The 25,648-nt window shown below is 38.5% G+C and overlaps 1 protein-coding gene across 5 annotated transcripts in view; it reads left to right on the top strand.

The window, feature by feature from the left end:
* The window catches only part of Alk (Anaplastic lymphoma kinase), a 730,031-nt gene that overhangs the window by 490,069 nt on the left and 214,314 nt on the right, over positions 1 to 25,648 (top strand). For all 5 annotated transcript variants that reach the window (XM_067151542.2, XM_067151544.2, XM_067151543.2 and 2 more), the window contains exons 4-6: positions 11,008 to 11,136; positions 19,960 to 20,118; positions 23,376 to 23,506. In XM_067151542.2, the coding sequence (XP_067007643.2) occupies positions 11,008 to 11,136; positions 19,960 to 20,118; positions 23,376 to 23,506 (419 nt within the window). The remainder of the gene's footprint in view (positions 1 to 11,007; positions 11,137 to 19,959; positions 20,119 to 23,375; positions 23,507 to 25,648) is intronic.

The following is a 25,648-nucleotide window of genomic DNA, read 5'->3' as shown; positions in this document are numbered from 1 at the left end:
GGTTTCACCCGTACCATCTGCACTTACACCAGGAGCTCCATAGTCATGATTTCGATGTCTGGGTGGCATTCTGTCAGTGGAACCTACAGCATGTGGACACTGATTCTGCTTTTCTAGCGACTCTCTTATTTACGGATGAAACACGATTCCACAACAATGGAACCGTTAATCGCCATATCATGCATTACTGAAGTGCAGATAATCCCCATTGGGTGCGACAGATTGCTTTTCAAGTACAGTGGAGCGTGAATGTATGGTGTGGAATCATGGATGATCACCTCTCCCCATTTCTTTGAGGGCTATCTGACGAGCAAGCGCTATCTGCGGTTTCCCCAAGATGAACCACCACTGTTTTGGAACATGTGCCACTCCTTGACCACTGCAGGATGTGGCTTCAACATGACGGAGCACCACCGCACGCGGCGGTGGTCGTCCGGAACCATCTCCATGCAACGTATCCTGATAAATGGATAGAAGGGGATGACCTGTCCCGTGGCCCGCCAGATCGCCTGATGTTGCGCCCCTGGATTTTTTTTGTGTGGGGCCATGTAAAACAACTGGTGTATGCACAGGAGCCGGCCAGTCCTTGTCACCTTAGACAGCTCATCACCGAGGCATGCCGATCCGTTTTGCCGGAGATGCTGCAACAGGCCAGACAGTCCTTACAACGCGCAGCTCTGTATCGACCGTGGAGGTAGTCAATTCAAGCAGGTGCTGCGTTAAACGACATGGATAACTGAAATCCTGTCACATGTTTTCTAGACTCGATCTTCCCAGCTCCATAACAACGGCCCTTTTCAGGTCCAAATAAACAAATCAGTCTGTGAAAAATACTGGTGTTAAATATACAAACTTGCCATGTCCCAGGCAACTGGCTTAAAAGAATACTTGTATGGGACTTGAACTTTCTAACCCTGGAGCACTGTTAACTATCACACAACCTACCATGTGCTAGCCATATGAGCTACTGTGACACTTGACCTATGGCACGCACTTCCCAGCCTATACTGGCCACAGACTATCATCACCACATCCTCATCCAACCCAGCACCATACCCAATGCAATGATACATACGCTCTTTTACAGGGCCAAATAAACAAATCAATTCTTGGGAGCTATCAAGTATGCAACCTTACCACATCCCAGGCAACTGGCTGTTAAAAAATCTTATGTGGGATTCGAACCTCCTACCTTGTGCACTGTCTGCTATCACATATCTCCCCACCCGCTTACCATGTGAACTACTGTGACACTTGACCTATGGTCTTCACTTCCCAACCTGTACAGTACCATGCTCCCGGTCTTTGCGTCCACCTCCAGTTTTAAAATCGTGTTCTGCGTATCTGTACTCGTTTTACAGGATCATTCGAGGTACCCATAATGAATTAGTAGTGGTGCTCATGATTACTGCTGTCTTCTAGCCTGTAAACACACATCTCATTATATTACCCAAGTTTAGGGAGAGGAACCGATATCTTTCAGAATTGTAGTAAATGTGAAGGGATGCATAAAACTGGATTGTAAGGACCTGGTGGACCACCCAGTATATGGAGCAGCCACAAGGTTTCAAAGAACTGGGTAAAGAAAACAGAGTATTAAAACTGGAAAAAAGTCTTTATGGATTGAAGCAGCCTGCATGTGTATAAATAAAAAGGCTCAAGAAGTTTTATTGAAGCTAAGATTTCAACAAAGAAAGGCTGATCAATTTATGTAATCCCAATGGGAAGAAGATGGTCCTATCATGTATATTTTGTTATATGTGGCTGACTTGCTGGTAGCTGGTAAATCTTCAGAATTAACAGCAAGAGTTGCTCAAGAACTACTCAATTATTTTTACATAGGTGATGTAAAACATTATTTGAGACTCCAGAATGAATGAAAAACAGATGGATCGTTCTTGTTAAAGCAGAGGTCAAAAATTGTAAAACTACTCAAAGACTATGGATTATCAGAAGCAAAGTCAGCAGTTACCCCAATGGAAACTAATTTCCTATCTGCAGAAACAATTTCCTGGTCTAGCCACAAGCAAACTTCTGTTGCAATGTTATCAACAGAAGCAAAGTATGTTGCAGCATCTCTAACTAGTTGACAGTTATTGTGGCTCAAGCAGTTAATCAAAGATTTTGGTATACAGATTGTTGAGCCAATCACCTTGTTCGTAGATAACCAGGATTTCATTCAACTGATTGAATCAAGTGTTTCTGGAGTTCAGACTAAATACACAGTTCAAAAAAATTAGGGGAACATGTTTTTGAATGTATGCCATGCTCCACAAAACAATACCTCACACCCAGGTATATTACCATCTAAACCTTTATTCTTTACCGTTGAAGTATACTAAAGAACATTGATGGTTTTGCTTTGATTTTTATAACACAAGCGGAAATGTCCAAATAGGGGCAAAAACAAAGTGATAACAGTCCTCCATGGTGGTTTTTTATCACAGTTGAGGGCTTCAGCATGGTGTATGTCCTCCATGAGCGTTTATTACAGCTTGGCAACTACTTGGCATGCTCCGTATAAGTCGACAGAGGTCACATTGCAGTATCAGGTCCCATTCTTCAATGAGAGCCTGTTCAAGGTCTTGGAGAGTCTGTGGTGGAACTGGACGCCCATGAACACTACTGTCAAGCCTATCCTACACATGCTCGATGGGATTAAGGTCGGAACTCACTGCTGGTCATTCCATCTCTTTAATGTCCAGTTCTCGCAAGATAGCTCTGGTGATACGTGCTACATGAACCCTACATGAGTATGAATTCAGGGCCAACACCGTATGCAGCATCCAACACATGCTGTAGCAGTATCCGCTCGATGTACCCCGTAGCGATAAGAGTACCGCGTACGACGACAAGATCCATAGGGCCATCAGTACTAATGCCACCCCACATCATCACAGAACCTTGTCTGAATCGGTCGACTTCCTGGACAACATTTCGGATGTACTGCTCACCACGGCGTCTCCATACACCTTGACATCCATCACGCTGTGTCAGGGGAAATCTGGACTCGTCTGTGAACAACACAGGTCTTGATTGGTGAAGTTGCCAGTTGACGTGGGTATGGGCAAACAGAAGGCAACCTGCACGGTGTTGCTGCATTAAACAGGGCACACGAACAGGACGTCTGGGTCGTAAGGACACTTCTCTTAATCTGTTCTTTACTGTCTGGTCAGACACCGTGACTCCAGTGACCCTCCTGAGGTCTTGTTGCAGTTCACTGGCAGTTGCTGAATGATTCCGCAACACACAGATGGTCAGATATCGGTCATCCTGTAAGGTTGTCATGTGTCCATGACCTTGTCCAACCCTCCTTGTAAACTGGCCTGTCTCATTGTAGCGATTCCACAAGCGGTGAATACCTGACGGAGAGACGTTGAGATCCACAGCAACACGACGAAAAGTCCATCCTTCCTGAATCAAAGTTACGGCCCCTGAACCATGTTATGATGTCTCATGGGATGTGCTGGTTTATGTGCAATGTGCTCAAATGACTGCAGTAGTCTGTGTACCTCATAACGACACACGGACGCACCAGTATTCACTTTGTTTTGAGGGGTCACCTGACAGTTTAATACATGGCTATTCCTACAGATGGAGCATAACTTCGATTTGACATACCCTGAGTAGCTAAGGTATCAAGGTATGCTGTATGACCACTGGAACCCCATCTACCAAATTAACGTTCTCATACCGGACGTTACAAAACATGTTACCCTAATATTTTTGAACTGTGTATATCAATGTCTGTCATTATGTTACGGGATCTGCATGAGAAGGGAGTTACAAATGTTCAATACTGTCCTTCTAATATGATGTTGGTGGATTTATTTACAAAACCATTAAAACAGGAACCATTCAGTCGGTTTTTGGAAGAATTAGTTTTCTCGTAGTAATAAACTTTTATGCCTTTGCTGGCAGGACCTAGTGTTTACAGTGCACTATGTCTTCTAGTATAGGCTAGAGCAATTTTGTTACTTTCATAGATCTGTCTCTGTCTTATCCTTGGCTTTGACAATATGAAAGTGACTGAGGTATGAGCGATGCTAGTAATGCCAATCCTTATGCAGCCAGTCCCTGCTATGAATGGTGTGAAAATGTTGAGCATAGGGTCAGTTGGTGTATGCTTTTCAGTGGGCTTGGCAGACTGATATGTAATAGCAACTCTGGCTCGGTGAGGAAAGCAACGGGAAACTACCTCACTCTTCATTTCCCTAGTACGCCTCTTCAGTGATGACTACGCCATTTATGACAGCTGATGGCAGAGCTGTTGAGGATCCCACCAGTGGCATCGCTGACGGACTGAACATACGTACATACATACTAAACTTTTGATATGCCTCAGCAAGAAGGAGTGCACCGGGCGAGTTGGTCATGCGGTTAGAGGCGCGCGGCTGTGAGCTTGAATCCGGAAGATAGTGGGTTGAAATCCCACTGTCGGCAGCCCTGAAGATGATTTTCCATGGTTTCCTATTTTCACACCAGGCAAATGCTAGGGCTGTACCTTAATTAAGGCCATGGCTGCTTCCTTCCAACTCCTAGGCCTTTCCTATCCCATTGTCGCCATAAGACCTATCTGTGTTGATGCGATGTAAAGCAACTAGCAGAAAAAAAGAAGAAGAAGGAGTGAAGAAAACGCTTCTCTTAGATTTCAAAAGTAGCAGTCATCATTGACTACGTCAGTGTTATACAGCGGCGCTGGACTTAACTCCGCATTTCTTTGTTCTATGTGTATTCTCAGTGTATGTTTTGAATTTAATAAAAACAACAGCTTCATTGTTTTATTCTGGAAGTAAATGTATGTTTTTGCAATTTCCTTTTCGTTAAGAGATATTGAAGTGGTGGAATAGCTGACAATGCAGGTCATGACTTGACAGTTTATTATATGGCAGGAGAGGAGTACTTCAGATAAAAATTCCAAATTAGAGATAAACGTGTTGAATGGTATTGTGCTTATAAATTGACTTTGATGATAGGACCTGAATATAAAAACATAGGTTGCCTAAGAGATTAGGTGACCTTGGAATGACAAGGTTCTATCTGCCATTTTTATTATTTGGAGAAACTTGCATTTGGAAATTCAAACCATCTTAATTTTGTTCAGTTTTAATAAAAACATTTCAAATTTTCTGTATTACCTGATACACACATTAGACACAAATACATTGTGTCAGAAAATCAATATCATTTCAAATTTACCATAAATTGAAAGCGTAAAAATGCAGTTAGAACCTTGTCTTGTTACATTTCACAGGATTAATACTTTATAATGCCTTGTTTGCTTTCATGTGCAATGGAATATTTAAGATAAAATTTGCATCTTCACCTGTTATTACATTGTACACGTTTAATATTTCAATTTTTCATTGGGATCAAGTAATTAAAATGAGAAAACCGGTTAATTAATGTCAGAAAATTTCAAATTATATTTATTACAAAAAGTATACAATATACCCATGTTGTTGTTGTTGTTGTTGTTCGAGTCATCAGTTCACAGACTGGTTCAATGCAGCTCTCCATGCCACCCTATCCTGTGCTAAACTTTTCATTGCATCCTACATCTGCTCTAATCTGCTTGTCATATTCATTCATACCTTGGTCTACCCCTACTGTTCTTACCACCTACACTTTCTTCAAAAACCAACTGAACAAGTCCTGGGTGTCTCAATTAAGATGTGCCATATCATTCTACCTCTCTTTTCATCAAATTTAGCCAAATCGATCTCCTCTCACCGATTCAATTCAGTATCTCTTCATTCGTGATTCGATCTATCCATCTCACCTTCAACATTCTTCTGTAACACCACATTTCAAAAGCTTCTGTTCTCTTTCTTTCCGAGCTAGTTATCATCCATGTTTCACTTCCATACAATGCCACGCACCAGAAGAAAGTCTTCAGAAATATCTTTCTCATTCCTATATCAATGTTTGAAATAAGCAAATTTCTCTTCTTAAGAAAGCTCTTCCTTGCTTGTGCTAGTCTGCATTTTATGTCCTCGTTACTTCTGCCATTGTCAGTTATTTTACTACCCAAGTAACAATATTAATCTACTTCCTTCTCGAGATCTTCTGCAGTCTCAGATAAAATAACAATATCATCGACAAATCTCAAGGTCTTGATTTCCTCTCCTTGGATTGGGATTCCCTTTCCAAATACCTCTTTGATTTCCTTTACTGCCTGTTGTACGTAAACATTGAAAAGGAGGGGGGCAAACTGCAGCCTTGCCTCACTCCTTTCTGCGTTGCTGCTTCTTTTTCAAAGCCCTCGATTCTTATGACTGCAGACTGATTTTTATATAGATTGTAGATAATTCTTTGTTCTCGGTATCTGATCCCAATCACCTTCAGAATCATAAATAGTTTGGTCCAATCAACATTATCTAATGCCTTTTCTAGATCTACGAATGCCATGTACGTGGATTGTCCTCCTTAATTCAATCCTCTAGGATCAGACGTAAAGTCAGGATTGCTTCATGTGTTCCTACATTTCTTCTGAAGCCAAATTGATCTTCTCCCAATTCAGCTTCAACTTGTCTTTCCATTCTTCTGTAAATAATATGTGTTAAAATTTTGCAGGCATGAGGTACTAAACTAATGGTGCGGTAGTTTTCACACTTGTCAGCACCGGCTTTCTTGGGAATACCCATATCATGTTCAATGACAACAAGTTACCTTGAACTAACATGATTGGAACTTACAACTTCTACGGTTATAAATAGAGGACTGTGTTGTAGTATGCTCGGTCTTGTTAAGGCATGAATTGCAACATGGCCTTTATATCTTCCTTCTTTTCTTCTGTAACCTGAGATATTTGTTTGGTAACTTCTGGTTTTAGTTCCAAGATTGAAGCCACACCTGGAGAAGTAGACTGGGCATTCATCACTTTCTGTGTTGTTCGGCGCACTGGTTTCTCCAGCATCTTCAGGTAGACAACCTGTTGCTGAAAATCGGGAGAGTGGCTGAGCACAAACTGAACTTCATGTAGTACCTGACTAAATATTGTAGAACTCACTTTCATGAAGGGAATCAAGTTGTAGTTCAGAAGCTTCGCAGGGGTACCAATCAGTGTCCTTCATTTGCACAATCTTGTAAGGTCTTGTTCCATCGATGCCTTTCAAAATTCTGATTAGTCCTGAGAGAGAGAAAAATTCACTAACCTGCATGGCTTTTTCAATGCAACTAGGTACTTTGTCCACTTCCTGAATACACGAGTGACGTGGAGTGGAATATTTCATTGTGATGCGCTTCACATCATTGTTGTCCCTCAAAAAATCTAACACAGTAAATGAAATATGCACATTCCTATTCTGCAGAACTCATGAGTTGCTCCATCTTATCAGTTCATCAAAATTGTTCTCTGCAATTACTCTATCCAGTAGTACCCTGAATGCACTGGCGATATCATTTCCTGTTCTTCCTGATTGTACCTCAGTCTGCAGTAAACTTGTCTTGTTGTTGACAAAATAACGGTCAAATTATACGTGTTCAATTTTCTTTTATAAAAGAAAGAATTTATTTCTGCCCTAGGACAAACAATCACATTCTGCAGATCAAAACTTAATACAGGTATGTCCTCGATTTTTCTGTCTCTATCTCTTTCAGCTCGAGACAGAGTTCTATTCAGGAAATGCTCATCGTATTGTTTTCTGCTCTACGGTTGTTATATGCTGACACTCTGAAACCTTATAAGCTTCACACACATCGCAGCGATCACTCTTCGGCTTGTGAAAGTCTAGATTGTACTCCGTAACAAAGATACGCCTATACAAACTCTGCTTCGTGGATTGCGGGGATGGTGATTGTGCAGATGTGATTGGATGAAAATATTATAAACTGTGTTTCTATTGGATTACTGGCTACTGAGTTTCCCATTTTCACACCAGGCAAATGCTGGGGCTGTACCTTAATTAAAGCCACGGCCGCTTCCTTCCCACTCCTAGCCCTTTCCTGTCCCATCGTCGCCATAAGACCTATCTGTGTGGGTGCGACATAAAGCAACTAGCAACAAAAAAAAAAAAAAAAACAACTGGCTACCGAACAGCCAGTCACTGCTTTCCGCTCACATTCAACAAGGAAGTAAAAATGTCAAGGGTGTATCTGCTAGCCGGGAAAAAGGTGGAATAAAACAAGGTTCTATCAGTGCAGATAGAACTTTGTCACACTCGTAGTTTCCACATTTTCTCACAGATGGCATCATAGTGCTTGTTTTTGAATAGATCACGCCAAATAGAACCCTGTAGTATACAAATATGACTTTCCCAAATTTTGTCAGATAGAACCTTGTCATTCTAAGATCGCGATAATGAACTTGGCTATAGATGTTAATGATGTCACAACAACCAACTGAAGTTCTGCATGACATTTTCCATCCTAGTAGGGTGGTTGAATCAAGTTAACTAAGAAGGCGACTATCAAAATTGGGAATAACTATTTTGGATCATTTTGATGTATCGAGTAGTTTAGTGACCTCCTCCTGTAAGATCCAAATGAATACTTACCTGTATATTTAAAAAGTTAGTAAAGTAATGAGCTATAGCTTGACACCACTGAAGTCACAGATGGCAGTGATTCAAAGTTAGTGGCATGAACACGACAGAAATCTGGCACAGAGCTGTCCCTAAAGTTCGCTGTGTTACCCTGGTGCCAGCTGAAGCTGTATTGGCTGCTGCAGATACAGTACAATCCACCACAGCTACGTGGCGAATACAACTGTCTTCCCTCTCCATAGTGGTTTGTGTGTGGCTGGAACCCGGTCTTCTTAAGACAGTGCCTTACCATGACCACTGTTGCCAACACTGATACACTGTTAATACATCCCTGCCAAGTCTTTTTGCAGTATCGCAGAAAGAACATCCATCTTCTCGGAACTTTATTACACGGCCTCATTCGACTCGGTAAGCTGCTGATATTGCCTTCTTCGTCTTCTTAAAGACATGTTTGACTCACACCTATCCCACAACATCAACACCAGAGAATGGCAAACACTCATGAAGTGCTCAGCATGTATTTAAAAACAAACTTGCTTTGCAGGGTCATGGCGGGGCTACCAGTACCACTCTTCATCGACTAGCACGCAAATTTGAATAATGTGCAAACATGAAGCCTCCTGAATTTCATTTATCTACCACAACTCCTGCTTGGTGTTGTGATTTCATTTTTCACCAGTGTTTGCAAGACTTCAAAGCATATTGAAGAGGCCATACTCAGGCAGGCACATGATGTTGTCACTCTCAAACTTCTTGAGTAGACTCATGAAGAAAAATTTTAGGATTATCATTCTTTCCATGGAGAGGGAATTCAGGAGTACTGTGGATAAAAATTGTACATATGAGGGTAGAATACACAAAGTTGTATTCACAGTGAGTATTAAGGTTGTTGTCAGATGCTTGAAAAGATCCTCAAACTGGTGTAGTATTAAAATGACTCAGCTTCCATCTCCTGGGATCTGACAGGAGACAAAGCTGTGTGTTGTCTCTTCAAGCCAGAAACAAGAAATATGTAAACATTGATGCTTTCACAGCCAATATTTATAAATATGATATAGGCTTTTGGGCTTATGCCTTGTGAAGAAAATGTGAAACTCTTTACATTTTGCAGAGAACTTTGCTCTGCGACTTCAGAAGAAAATCTCAACTGCTCACAAGGAAGACTTCTACAACAAAGAAGGTTTACAATAAGTTGTCAACACATGTCTAAATTCCCTGAATTCAAACCTTCATTATTGTAGAAGTATTCCTTGTGAACAGTCGAGATTTTCTTATGATGATATGGAGGAAAGTTCTCTGCGAAATGCAAAGAGTTTCACCTTGTTTTCTTGACAAGGCATAAGCCCAAAAGCCCATATCATGTCTACAAGGAGTATGTAATGGAAGCATCCAGCATCTTCATACATAAATATAACAATTAAAACATATGAACATTCTTGTAAAAAATGAACATTTATAACTGAAAAACTTAAGTTACATTAACTTCAGTCAACACTGGAAAAGAATGGCTTTGTACTTATCAACAACAAAACATTTAAAAAATTGAAAGCTGTGTCATAGGCTTTAATTGTGATATTAAGTGCTTTTTTAATAAAAGGATTTGAATTCCTCCAGCCAGTTCTGTAGTCTAGGGGTAGTGTGCTTGCCTATCACCCGGAGGCCTCAGGTACCACTCCGGCCTGCTCAGGAATTTTTACCTGTATCTGAAATGCTGATTCAAGGTCCACTCAGCATACATAATTATAGTTGAGAAGTTATCTGATGGTGAGATGGTGACCAAGGTCTAGAAAGCCAAGAATAACAGCCGAGAGGATTCATCACCTTGTAATCTGCAGGCCTTTGGGCTGAGCAGTAAACTATTGGTAGGTCAAGGCCCTTCGGGGCTGTAGTGTCATGGGGTTTGGTTTGGTTTGGTTTGGTTGATTTGAATTCCTCCTATAAAAGGCTTTTGTTTACTCCTGTATAAGCTACTTTAAAAAAAATTCCAGTTCTTTCTTTAAAGATTCACTATTTATATTATATAAGTGGCATAATAAATAAAAATACAGTGTGTTAAGACTATTAGTATTAGTACTTAGATGTAAAACCAAACCAAACCCCATGGCACTACAGCCCTTGATGGGCCTTGGACTACCAAGCGACCGCTGCTCAGCCCGAAGACCTACAGATTACGAGGTGTCATGTGGTCAGCACAACGAACCCTCTCGGCCGTTATTCTTGGCTTTCTAGACCGGAGCCGCTATCTCACCTTCAGATAGCTCTTCAATTCTAATCACATAGGCTGAGTGGACCTCGAACCAGCCCTCAGGTCCAGGTAAAAATCCCTGACCTGGCCAGGAATTGAACCCGGGGCCTCCGAGTAAGAGGCAGGCACGTTATCCCTACAGTAGCAGGTTAGCGGTATTCTATAGTTTATAACTAGAACAGTAAGATATGAAGGAAAATGAAGACCATGTTATCAGTAAATGTAGCACATATAAAGTATGTAATATTCAGAATTTCAGCATCTTTTCTTTTCCAGAGCCCCCCCAAAATGGCTGTAATGATATGAAATTTCACTGTGATAATGAGACGTGTATCAGCCGGGACCATGTGTGTGACATCTCTCCTGACTGCCCTGATGGAGAAGATGAGGATCCCTTACTATGTGGTGAGTTTTACATCAAACATTCCTTTTACTGGGGAGAGAGAGAGAGCATGTGTGGGTTTATATCAACAGTTGTCAAGTAAAAGGCTCTTATTTATGACAATATACAGAAGAAACAGAAAACATTATTACACATTTACAAAAATGTATACGTGGATTGAAACTTTGTAGGGTATTATTCATGATCCTTCCACATATACATAAGATGTTGCTCGACACAAAGAACACGATCGAGGCATTTAAATGTGCTTACAAATACAAAAAAATGTTGGTAATCGTATTTTTCCAATCAGTAAATCTGATGCATTTCATGCGTAATCCACTTCATAATATTTTCACTTAACACAAATAGCAAGAAACAAATTTTATATTGAGGCTGTATTGTCACTTATATAAGCATTATAAATCTGTAGTGAAAAGTTCCACCTTTACAATATAAAGTCATTATTTTCATTCCAAAATAACATATACTTATTAAAATTTTGTCCCCATTTGAGACATTATTAGCTAATTAGTGAAAAAAAAAAATAGTTGGAACAAGGATAATATAAAATACTTAATAAATAAAGGGTGATTTGGCTGGCAAATCAGTTAATGGTAATTAGGTTAATATACAATACTATGTCAAGAGTTAACATAAGATGAGCAGATGCAGAAATTTTCTCATGGAACTGGAGTGTTTATTGTAAAGACAGGATACAAATGGTAGGGGAGAGGAGGATTATTTCTGGTGAAATAAGAATATATAAGCAACGAAAACATCCACAAACATGAAATTCCAAGTGTAATGTCCCATCTCTAAAGACAAAAGGCAACTTGACCGTTTTGGAGCATGCAAACCAGGAAAGGGTTGCACAGATGCTGATTTGGAATTATTTGATAACTTAATCAGCCATGTGGGAAATGATATGGAAAAGAATGTGATTGTAGTGGGTGTTCTCAATGACAAAATGTCAATTGGGAAAGTAACGTAAATGACAGAAAGCATGACCAACAACTGGCAAATAAGTTAATCTGGGAAGGACAGCTGATTCAGAAAGTGATCGAACCAACTAGAGGGAAGAATTTTCTGGATGTGGTGCTGGTAAAACCAGATGAGTTCTGTAGAGAAACCAAAGTAATAGATGGCATTAATGATCATGAAGCTGTTTTCGTTATAGTTAAAAATAAATGTGATAGGAAGGTTCTAAAAGTAGGACTATTAGGCATGAAGGAGTTTAAAAAAATTAATTTAGGTCGGTGGAAAACAGTATATAAAAATGTAGACAGACTGTGGGATGGGTTTTGAAGCAATTGCTGAGGAAGTTGAAAACAGGCATATAGCTTTAAAAGTGGTCAGTAATGGTAAAGACCCACTATACTTTAACAGACAAGTAAAGACAAAAAGAAAGACATATAGGTTGTAAAGAAATAGTGTTAGAAATGGTTGTGGAAGTAAGGAGAAATTGAAGGAATTAAAAAAAATTGCTTTTTATTCAGGGCGTCGACCTAAGAAGATCTTATGCCCCTACTTTGCACCATATGTTGTGAACCTGCTTGTATTTGGAAATGGCCAAAGTGTAAAGTGTTGAATATGAGGAAAGGAACATTAAGGATGACACAAATACCCAGTCCCCAGGCCAGGAATATTAATCATTTACAATTAAAAACCCCTGACCCAGCCGGGAATTGAACCTGGGGCCACCAGGTGACAGGCAGACGCATTGCTCCCTACACCGTGGGGCCGGACTTGAAGGAACTTACTAGGAAATTGAATCTAGGAAAGAAGTCAGCTAAGGATAACACAATGGCATATCATAATTGGCAGTCATACAAATTTTAGTGCAAAATGGAAGGGTATGTATAGGAACTTTAAGGCAGAAACAAATTTAAGGAGGACATTCCAGGAATCATTAATGAACAAAGGGAGAATGTATGTAAGGATCCACAGAAGGCAGAAGTATTCAGTCAGCAGTATGTAAAGATTGTTGTTTACAAGGATAATGTCTAGATAATATTGAAAGTATTGAGAGTATTGAAAGTACTGAGAGTATTGAAAGTATTGAATTTTACCTAAAATAACAAAGACATCTACAATAAGATGTAAAATTTGTAAACTAGAAGAGCAGCTGGGATTGATAAGATTTCTATGAATATACTAAAGGCAACAGCTTGAGATATAGTAAGATATCTGAAGTACTTATTTGATTACTGTTTTGCATGAAGGAGCTATACCAAATGAATGGACAGTTGCTACAATACCTCCTATGTGTAAAGGAAAGGGTGATAAAAAGAAGCCAAAACTTACAGGCCAGTCAGTTTGACATGTGTTGCATGTAAGCTTTATGAAAGCATTATTTTTTATTTTATTGGACATCTTTGCAAAATTAATAACTGGTTGGATAGAAGGCAGTTTGGGTTTAGGAAAGGTTATTCCACTGAAGTTCAACTTGTAGGATTCCAGCCATAGCAGATATCTTAGATTCAAGAGGTCAAAGGGGCTACACTGCGATTGACTTATCTAAGGTATTTGATAGGGTAGATCATGGGACACTGCTGAAAAAAATGACTAGACAAAAGTGTAACTGAATGGGTGGCTATATTTATAGAAAATAGAACTCAGAGAATTAGAGTAGGTGAAGCATTATCTGATCTTGTAATGATTAAGAATGGAATTCCTCAAGGCAGTATTATTGGATCTTTGTTTTCTTACATACTAGGTGGTTCACCAGCCCCTTATTTTTTCAGAGATAGGCAACCCAAATAACACATATAACCTAAGAATCCTTATAATTTAGTTTTATGAAAAGAAAACTAACTTGACATTTCTTCCCATGGTCAATAAGGCTCTCCCCCACCTGTGTGTCATCACTGTAAATTGATCCATGGGCCAAGCAAAAGAAGAACTACTATGCACAATTCCATGCCAAATACTGAGGACCATTCTGCAAACATGTGATTTATTATGCCTTGAAATAAAACAGGTACCCATAATACGTTTGAATTAATGTGCTCTGTAATGTAAAGAAGTTAAATGAACACTGTAAACCATCATTGAAGACTTTGACATGGATATTAACTTTCAAGGTGGAACAGCCATACTTAAGTACTAAGCCTCTAGCAAGCATCATATGTTGACTTTGTGGCTAAATTGGTTAAGGACTGGAGCACAAGGTTTGTGAGTATCAGCAGCATAGTGGTTCAAATTCAGCATCAGTCTAATTTGAACCATATAGGTGCTCCATTATAGCGGGGATACAATAATAATAATAATAATAATAATAATAATAATAATAATAATAATAATAATAATAATAATAATAATAATAATAATAATAATAATAATAATAAATATTTTTTGCTATTGGTTGCGCTCTGATTTGATGTCTTTCTCCTAAGGATGGGTGGGGAAGGATTGGGAAAGAAATTGGCCTTGGTCTTTTATTAAGGTGCTGTTCAAGCATTTGCCTGGTGGTGGAATTGGGAAACCGTGAAAAACTGTATTCGGGATAGGCAACATGGGATTCGAATCCCACAACCTCCCGAGTCCAATCCACACAAGTAATAATCCACACCTACTAAGTCACATCACAGAGCTTATTAATTTCCTCATGATGTATTCCTATGAAGAGTATGTTGGACTTTGCTAATTTATGGAGAAAGTACGGTCGAATAAATATATAGGACTATGCCACGTGTTCCGAAATGGTCAAGAGTTAAATGAACACTGTAAAGTGGTCAACATTTCGAACACTTGTTACTCTGAATATGCAGGGCACCCTACTTTCTACCTACAGACCATCATGTCGCAGTCTAACCTGGCTATGTAAAGACGGCCCTTTTCAGGACCAAATAAAAATTCACTTTTTGGAACATAATGACATGTGGCCATATTATGGTCACTGTAAATGGCATGTATAAAAAAAAAGTGTACTAGCCTGTGAATCAAACCTACTATAACAGAGTTTTGCTGATGCTACAGCACTAATACGTGATTCAGTCACCTTACCAACCGCAGTGCATCCTTACCACGTTGTAGTCCTTAGTAATATTCATAACTGTGATGGTTTTACACATTTCTTATAGTTTAAGTAATAGAAATAACACTGACGTTAATGATTTTTACAATATTTGGGAGCATTATAAAAACGGCATGGTTGTACGAAGGCCATAAAGAAGCAGGTACTAATGTTTTTTGGATGACTATGATATACGCGTTAGTTATGTTATCTACCTCCATAAAAAATAAGGGGCTGGTGAACCACCCGATATATAGGAATGATATATATATATAAAATAACTCTGTACATTGCTCAGAATTTGAAAATAATGCTATTTCTGTATCGGTCATGTCCACAGTAACAAGGAAATGCACTTTTTACTTTTCCGTAATGTCTGTCTGTCTGTCTGTCTGTCTGTCTGTCTGTCTGTCTGTCTGTCTGTCTGTCTGTCTGTCTGTCTGTACGTACACGCATCACTAGAAAACGGCTAAAGAGAATTGAATGAAAATTGATACATGAAGTCGGGGAATAAGTAGCTACAATCTAAGCCATAAATAATTTTGTTCACGCTAATAGAAATAGTAGTTTAGGGGAAAGCCTAAAATTGAATTTTCAAATATTTACACTATTAGTGGTCTTATCTTAATAAAAATTGGTATTCAAAGTTGGGGAACAAGTCGCTACAATCCAGGCTATAAATAATTTAATTCACGCTGAGTGAAATGGTAGTTTAGGGGAAGGCCTAAAATTTATTTCTTAAATATTTGCGTCATTAGTGGTCCTATCTCATTGAAAACTGGTATACAAAGTCGGATAATAAGTCACTATAATTCAGGCTATAAATAATTTTATTCACATTGAGTGAAATGGTAGTTTGGGGAAGGCCTAAAATTTAATTCTCAAATATTTATATTATTAGTGGTCATATTGATAAATACTACATAACCAAAGTTATATAGAATTAAATTTACGACCATTTATGTCTTATACATTTTTACTTATCGGCTATGATAACACAGATATTCATGAATTTGTATTTTTATTGCTAAGTCCATATCGACGCCGAGCCACGAGAAGATGGGTTAACCCAATTTAATGGAAATTGGTACATAGAATCGGGGAATAAGGAACTAAAATCTAAGCTATAAACAATTGTATTCACCCCGGATGAAATTGTAGTTTAGGGGAAGGCGCCTAAAATTTAATTTTTAAGTACCTAGGTTTTTGGTCCTATCGAAAAGTACTACCGGTACATAAAAAAGTTATAGAGAATACAATTTTCATAATTTATGTTTTATTCAGTTTTACCATACTGACTATGATTAGTGGTATTTCAAAGTTGGAAGAAAACTAAATGTGAAGGCCTACAATACCGAGAGCGCATATCATTGATCAACAATAACATTACTTTGACCATTGTTTGTTGTGATGTTATTTGTCTCTTATGCTGCCTCTCAACTCCGATAAATGGGATTACTGCTGCGTACGGAGTATAATAGCCTGACCGAATATTGGCGTGAAATAGCCGGGGAGTTAGAAAACTTTCTTCTTTAGCATGCCATTCCTTTGGTTCATACGTTTTCTGATACAGTTGGTATGTAACACACTGGTTCTTCATAGTATTCAAGTTATTCGATCCCTACCCTGACGCGCTGTCTTGAATGAGCAGTGCACATACTTAAAGCAGAGGCGGACTTTGTAGTAGTAGTAGTAGTAGTATGGCCTGGTCTAGAATAATAATTTAGGCCTATTCCAAATTATAGCACCACAATTCACTAAATAACTCAAAATTCAACCCTGAAAAACGCCGTTTCTTAAGAAAAGCTTCTTCCTCTTCACTTTTATTAAATTCTACCTTCATTTTATTCCAAATTATCAGTGAAGAGGAGGTTTCTCCTCTGGCCTGGAGGAAAAATTTGCCTCCAAGTCAGATAGATTTTATCCGCCGCCAGTGTAGTGAATTGATATGTTCTGACTCATCGGGTACTCCTAGGAAACAGATTAGTAAAATGGCATAGTTTTAGCCCTGGGAGTCTCCACTATTCGACCCTCTCCCCACCGAAAAAGGACGAAGAGTGTTAACGAATCACAGCTGTCTGCGGCTTGGTCTGGAACTTTAGACTGTTAGATCGGCAGTGTAGTCCTGTTCGTTAAAAGTGAGAAAATGTATGGTGTTTCATTTGATTGAATATTTCATATGAAAGCATTGCTTTTAATCGCACCATTCCTACTGACGTCACTTTAATGTATGTTCATTTCAATTGCAAAAACCACTAAGACACTCTTTATGAGGATGTAAAAAGGCAGGTGGAGAGCGAGTGTCTACCATTATAATGAAAACTCCCCAACCCGATTGTGACTGATGGTATGCAAGTGGGTCTACCATTACAGTGAAAATTCCTTAACTCAGTCTTCATATGAGAAAAGATGTTTGGTAACTTCCCCATCGCGTTTTGAGGGTAACGTTAAGAACTATGCAGTTTAATACAATTTTGCTCACAAATTGTACACTAGAATTCCGTATACAATGTAGAATTCCATAGCGAAGCACAGGTACATCAGCTAGTGAGTAATTAGTTACAAGATTGTAAGTGACTGAAAAAAACATTGACATTGATGTGAGATTGACAGCAGGCAATAGTATGATGACAAATGAGGTTAAAAGTCAAGTGAGAGTTTCACTAACAGGAAAAGCCCTCTCAATTTAAATTACTGCATTGATGGGTTGAAACTTCCTTATGGGGATCAATGTAAGTGCCTTGGTGTTAACATAAGAAAATATCTTCATTGGGGTAATCACATAAACTGGATTGTAAATAATGGGTACAGATCTCTGCACATGGTTGTGAGAGTATTTAGGGGTTATAGTAATGATGTAAAGGAGTGGGCATGTAAGTCTGTGTTCAGACCCAAATTGGAGTATGACTCCATTTTATGGGACCCTCACCAGGAGTACTTGATTTGAGAACTGGAAAAAATCCAAAGAAAAGCAGCTTGATTTGTTCTGGATGATTTCTGGCAATACAGTAGCATTACAAAAATGTTTTAAAGTTCGGGCTGAGAAGACTTTGGGGAAAGGAGAGGAGCTGCTTGACTAAGGGGTATGTTCTGAGCTGTCAGTGGAGAGATGGTGTGGAATGTCATTAGTAGATTGATTGATTGATTGATTGATTGATTGATTGATTGATTGATATGTAAATGAAACTTCTGTGAAACACAATGTGGTGGACATTGCCACCATGTTAAAACTCTTACATGAGCTATATTCTACACGCATTGTGCTGCAGTGCAGTATAGCATAGATGATAAGAGCAAATGGTAATACTAAATTCCCATGAAGGGAATTAGATATTTTTCCACCAATAGAGCATATCAAAAATCAGATCAAAAATTGGATGTATGGCTTTTCAGGCGTTTGCTCTATTAACCAGCATTTCATCTTAGGTCTGACACTAGACGAAATGCTGGTTAATAGAGCAAACGCCTGAAAAGCCATACATCCAGTTTTTGATCTGATGATAAGAGCAAGTCGAACACTGGGGTATGCCAGTCTTACACATGATAGATTCAATTATGGGGCAGGGATACTTTTTTTATTTTTTATTTATTTAGACTTTACTGTCTTTTAATGCATAACAAAAGGCGTTCATGTAGAGGTAAGTGACATAATGGAAAATTAAAGGAAAACTAGCCAGCCCATTGAAAGCTCATTAGCCAACCCCAAAATGATTACCCAAAACAATTTAAATAATAATAATAATAATAATAATAATAATAATAATAATAATAACAACAACAAATAAAATGGTAGTGTAATTTGAATTAGCTGAGGCATCAAATAACAGTATGCAACACCATATATTTAGGCCAAGCAAAAGTAAATTTCTACATCAGATTTTTTTTAAAGATAGTAATATTTTCTTTTTTTACAATTGGTTTTATGTTGCACCAACACAGACAGGTCTTACAGTGATGACGGTATAGGAAAGGGTTAGAAATGGAAAGGAAGCAGACATGGCTTTCTTTAAGGTGCAGATCCAGCATTTACATGGTGTGAAAATGAGAAACCCCGGAAAACCATTTTCAGGGCTGCAGTGTGTCATTGGCCTAGCCAGAGCGGGGCATGTTGCATGGCGGAAGGTCAACGGACTGACTAGGCAGCTGGAATCATGCCAATGACAGAGTAATGGTATTGTAACGGCTCACATTCTATGCTAGAGTGGAGAGCAGTGAGGACTTCATTAAAATAAGTTCCAAAATTCAAGTTTTATAAGGACATAAGTAGAAATAAAGATAAATGTTTATATACTTCTAAATATATTTGAGTGCGATTTGAAAGAATCTGATGATGTTCTTTGCATCTCACACTTGGCAGAAGTATCGATCTTAGTGGCCATTTCAACTGCCAGTAGCTTTGATATGACTGGTGCATTGGAGCTGACAGTGGCAGAGGTTGTAGAACGGATGTTGCGCAATCACGTGATGCACAGACCTGGCTTCCAACTAGCTCTTGATTTTTTACATGCGTGATTGAAGGTTAAAAAAACAGACTTTGTAGAAGCTACAAAAGTCATTAGACTAAATACAATAAAATTATTCTTTCTCTAAGCTGTCTCCTTTAGTCGCATCTTCTGAAGTAATATATGTAGCCTGTTACAACTGATCATAGATGGCTAGACAGAAGGCAAATGAGAATGTGAATGGAGAAGGTTAACCTAGATATTCTGGATCTTTGTGGTCAGCTGTACCTCCAGTATCATGAAATTAAATGTTATTTTTCTACAATATGTCTGCTCTCAATAAATTAAGATAAAATTATGTAATGTTCTCTTATGATTTTATACAGATGATGTTCCAGCTGCTATAACACGATGCGACTTTGAGAATGGTTGGTGTGGTTGGAATAACACACGGAATAAGAATTTGCAGTGGGCTTTACATAATGGTTCATCAGCATCTAACTACACAGGCCCGTCCTTTGATCACACCTACAAGAACAAGACTGGTAAGTGTATGGTCTCTACAATATTGCTTATATTTTTATTATGGTAGCTTGTATTCATGTGCCATTGTTTCATATCATTGTTCTTGTTTATTTATTTTCCAAAATTTGTGAATGATTTATGAATGGAATCTAAAGAAAGGGCAAGCCCCTCTTACACATTTGAGTCTCCAAGTCCATGGATAAACTGATAACTATTTGAATAAAGACTTCAGTTCCAAAATAGAGACAGTCTTGCTTGAACAGCCAGCCAAGCGATGTCTGACTTCTCTGCTGCAAAATTGATGAGGGCAGTAGTGTAAGTGTTTTTGTACTAGTGGTTGAAGTTCTTGAGAGAGTACAGCTAGGCAAAATGGTATGAATAATTACATGACTGAACTCATTGGAAGTGGTATTTAGAAAGAGCGACAACGACCAATAGCCCATGAAATTCACCAGTGGATATAAGACATTCTAAAGGTATATCCAGGCGGTGAAAGGTATTGCAATGTTGAAGAAGCGAAATCAATGGTGATTCCAATTCAATAAGTTTACTTAACAATTTAGATGAAAATTAAAGCACAAATAATCAACAAAATTACACCTCAAAAAATGGAAAATAGTTTCCAAAAACAATTACAAATTTACCCAGAGGGTACAATTTCAGTTATGTAACCTTAGGCCGGAACATCTCACATAATGTTCCACTGTTCATGGCGAAACATTTAAATCACATAATACTGACGGAAGGAAAAAGGAAAGTAACACTATACAGTCATAAGGATGTACATGTAAGAAAGGAGAACAACATTTAAGATATTTATCTTAGTACCTTTAGGAGGCAGCCCCCTCAAAAACACTTCTGAGAAAGGGTGCCCGTTCTAAATGTGAATACTCTAAGATGACGCAGAATAACGTTATACAGTCATAAAGATATACATGTAAGAAAGAAAATACAACCTTCAAAATGATAATCTTGGTGTAGAGCACCTTCAGGAGGCAGCCCCCTCAAAAACACTTCTGAGAGGGTGCCCGTGCTAAATGTGAATACTCCAAGATGACGCAGAATAAATGTTACAGCCCCAAGGGGAAAGTTACACTTTACGATTACAAATAATTTACAAAACCAAAGAAATGGGAACTGTCTCTTAACACAAATCCGATATGACTTGCTGGAAGGCTAAGTCATTTTAAGAAAAATTTGGCAACTGAAGGAAAAACGGGTAAGCTCTAGGCAAAATAAATTAAAATGGAACACTACATTTGAAGATAACTACCAGAAAGATGAGAAACAACTAAATGCTTACCTGTTGGAGGGTTCAAGAAGACCCATCACCTGGAGAAGGCAACCTCTCCCTTCAGTGGTCACAATTCAAAGACGGCTCAGCAGAGCTTGGCGTTAGCCACAAACTCCTCTCCGGAAATTAGGAAATAGTAAAACAACCAATGAGCGTCCGTATTTTCCTTCGTCCGCCAATCACAACTACTGTTATTTTATCCAATGAGGGCCGAGCAAAAAGTGCTGATAAAGAACACCGAGTAGCATTGAGAAATTTTGAAACGAATGCAATGTGATGAAACCGGAAACTCCAGCAAGCATCCCATCCCGATCTAGCGCGTGTACTACAGTATGTCTCATAATTATTACATCTTACTTCAATTTTTCATGACAACCAAACAATCTTGAAGCCATGTCAAAATCAAATAATTCCAAAATTCATACACAGAAAATATAAACAATAAATAAATACATGATATAAAATTCCCCAGTTTTTCAATTTCAAATAACCACTGCCTGTTGCTAAGGTACATCAGTCCTACATGCTGGCTTTAAGTAGGACCAAGGAGCCCAACATAATGTTCTCCATTAATTTTTGCATTCATTCTTTCCAATGACCACGTCATTCATTGGATTTTGAAGTTGTTAATTTAATTTCATGTACTGTGTACCTACTCATGAGAAGGACAATAAAACACTTGAAGTATTATAATTTTACTGTATTATCTTGTCTCTTTCTGATTTAATGTCGATGAAATAGAAACCTTGTAACTCTAAAATGCTATACGTCATACTGTTGTTTCTCTACTACTACTACTACTACTACTACTACTACTACTACTAAACATTTTCATTCCACCCCTGAAGGGGGAGGCGGGCCTCTTAGATGGTGACACCATCTCTCAGGCCGGGAAATTTGTTACGATGAAGGAGATGTGTGGAGAAGGTGAGGGAGTGGGTGGCCGTGGCATGCAGGAGAATGGAAAACCACGGAAAACCATTCTCAGGACAGCCGACGGGTGGAGCCAGGCGTGAAGTCTGGCACTGTGCCCCATGCCAGTCTCCTGAATGCAGAGGCGTAGAGCCACAGTAGAGCCGTGGCCAACTTTCCTCTGCTCGGTTGGCCGGTCAGAGTACAGAGCTGTTGGACCACGGACAAACCGTGGCCTCTTAAGGGACGAAACCCAAGGGCCAAAACCCTCTCTGTATCCACCGACCTGTTTCTCTGGGGCTGCTTGAGGTAAGGGCAAGGTACGTGTGTTTATCAACAAAACATGAGTCACACAGGAGAACCATGCACCCAACATTACAGTGAGTGGCACATCACTTTCTCTCTATTGCCTACACGTATGAAACCCTTTAATATCACCAAAAGTACCCGTCAGATTCGCAAAATAAGCAAATCACTAAACTTATTGCTTGATTATTAGTGGTTCTAATGGGTGAAATTAGTATAGTACCATTTTTAAAAACAAAGTTGCTACTGGTTTCTTGGTAATTACATATTTTGTGATGGAGATAAATTGGACAATGTTTTATGAATCCTCTTAATACAACTTAAGAATTTGAAAACAAAATCTTTAATGGATCAGAAAATATTTGAGGTGGACAACTTAGCTGAATAACCCTATATTTTTGCCATTAAATATTTTACGTCACACCAACACAGACAGTTCTTATGGTGATGATATGACAGGGCTAGCACAGTGAAAGAATTGACCGTGTCCTTAATTAAGGTACAGTTCGAGCATTTACCTGGTGTGAAAATAGGAAACCTCAGAAAATCATCTTCAGGACCACCAAGACTGGGGTTCAAAACCACTATCTCCTGAATGCAAGCTCAGAACTAGTGACCCAAATCATGCAGCTAACTCGCTCAGTCTTTAGAAGTTAGGGAACCCAAATCTCTAGATTAGACTTCTATCTAACAGCTTTCTTTCTTATTTATTTCATTCTTTATTTCCTTATTCATTGTTTTCATTTCTTTCTTCCCATTTTACAGGAGTATATATGTATGTGAACATGTCCAAGTCACCCACGTTTGCTGAAGAAGCTGTCAGCCAGAGTCCACTCTACTACCCTCCACCACCATACCACAGTAATTCAACATCTCCATACTACAAATCTTGTAAGGTGAGTTTAAGTATTTTGCATGGTGATCCTAAAATAAACTCATCATGGAAATAACTAATGAACTTTATTTTCAAAAATTATTAATTTCTACCATATGCTAATGATGTTATGCTTTTTACAACTCACTAACTAGTTTTTATGGTTTTTGGAGACTCCAAGGTGCCAGAATTTTATCCCACAGGAGTTCTTTTAAATTCCAGAAAAGTTGTTAACACGAGGCTGATGTATTTGAGAACCTTCAAATACTACCAGGCTGAGCCAGGACTGAACCTGCCAAATTGGGGTCAGAAGGCCAGTGCCTCAACCGTTTGAGCCACTCAGCCTGGCTGTATGTTTACACTAACATAGTCTACTAGAAAAGAATTGATTTTGTACATTTAACTAAAATAGAATGACATCTTTAGTTCTTGAAAGAACATCAGATTCTGTCAGATCACACTCAAAAATATTTAAAAATTTATAAACATTTTATTTCTATTTAAATCTTTAAAAACTTGAAATTTGGAACTTATCTTAATGAAGTCCTCACTTCTCTCCACGCTAGCATAGAATGCAAGTTGTTGTAATACCGGTACTCTGTCGCTGGCATGAGACCAGCTGGCTAGTCAGTCCGTTGACCTTCTGCCATGCCACATGCCCCACCCTGGCTAGGTCAACATGCTGTACTTTACTTTACTTCTAGGTGCTTTAATTTTAGTGCTCCCCTTGAAGTTCAGTTGTTGTTGTTGTTGTTGTTGTTGTTATCAGTATTAAAATTGTTTTGCAAACTATGCAGGGATTCTTAATGATCATTTAATGGGTTACCTATTATACTGGTAATTTTCCGTTATGTAATTTTCAATTAGGTCAACTCTTTTAAGAACCCCTACATAGTTTATAAAACTTTTAATATGACGACGACGACGACAACAACAACAACAACAACAACAACAACAACAACAACAACCAACAACAACATTAAGGGGAGCACTAAACATATCTTGTTATCTTCTGACTGTTTTACTTTTGAAACCATGTGTTATCAATAATCAACTCATTTCTTCTACTGTCAGTCCTGCCTTGTTTTTCTTCCCATATCCAAATGACCCTGTAATCCCATCTTCTCTCCTTTCTTGACATACTTCAGCATTCATGTCTCCTATGATCACAACTTGTTTGTCTTGTATATGGCTTTCCAGATTTTCAAGGTATTCCTCTAGACTTGTATCTGCATTCTCTGTCTGAGGAGCATACCCCTGAATTACGGTATATTTGTCACACCAGTTTCAAGTCTCAATCTGACCTTAATCACCTTGTCATTTATACATTCCACCAACTCTAGATATTCCTTTAGGTCTTGTCTAATTATGAGGTCTACACCCTTTCTATCTTCTCTTCCTCCACTGTAGTATAAGATGTAGCCTTTCATCAGTTTCTTTTCCATTTGGTCACACTGGTTTCTGGCAATACAATATCTTTGACAATCATAAAATCTACTATTTTTTCCCCACTTTTCCTGTTAGTGTCACTACATTGATAGTTCCTATCTTGATATATTTGGTTGCTGGTTGCCCATTTATTACAGTTCTCCCAGCATCAGAAAAACTGCTCATTGCTTGTAGGGAAAGCCCTAGAAGTTTTTGAGGGTCCAGCACAGTACACTTGTATTCAGACAGGCTTTTATAATGATAGGTTCCTCACTCCCAAAGGCATTCAGAGCTACTGCTAGCCAAAACTTGTAGGTTGCTCCTAATATTGTGACCAGATGCCTTTTGCAGCCACTCCTCTTTTTGCTTACAGCACATGGCTTTGTTTGTGTGTGTGTATGCTTTTCGCACATCAACTTTCATGGTGGTTGATTCTTTGGTGTGATTTTTATTTTCAAATATTTCGTTACCACTTGGTGTTTACAATTCATTTAAATTCCTTTGTGATATGTTGTAAATAGTGTAGTGTTTAGAGTCTTGTTATATTCTATATTTTATAAGAATTTTATTGAGATTACTAAGTAATTTTTGTTAGTTAATTGTAGTAAGGTTTCGGTCTTGCATTTCCCATTGTGATATAGTTAAACAAGTTGTTAATTGTTTGAGGGTCTTCGTTATTGATGCATTCAGCATCATAGTTTTCATATTTACGGTATTCTGTATTAAGGGATTAGTG

Source organism: Anabrus simplex, chromosome 7 (assembly GCF_040414725.1).
Source record: "Anabrus simplex isolate iqAnaSimp1 chromosome 7, ASM4041472v1, whole genome shotgun sequence".
Lineage (NCBI taxonomy): Eukaryota > Metazoa > Arthropoda > Insecta > Orthoptera > Tettigoniidae > Anabrus > Anabrus simplex.
Note: the sequence above shows the minus strand (reverse complement) of the source record. Positions and strands in the feature narration are given on the sequence as shown.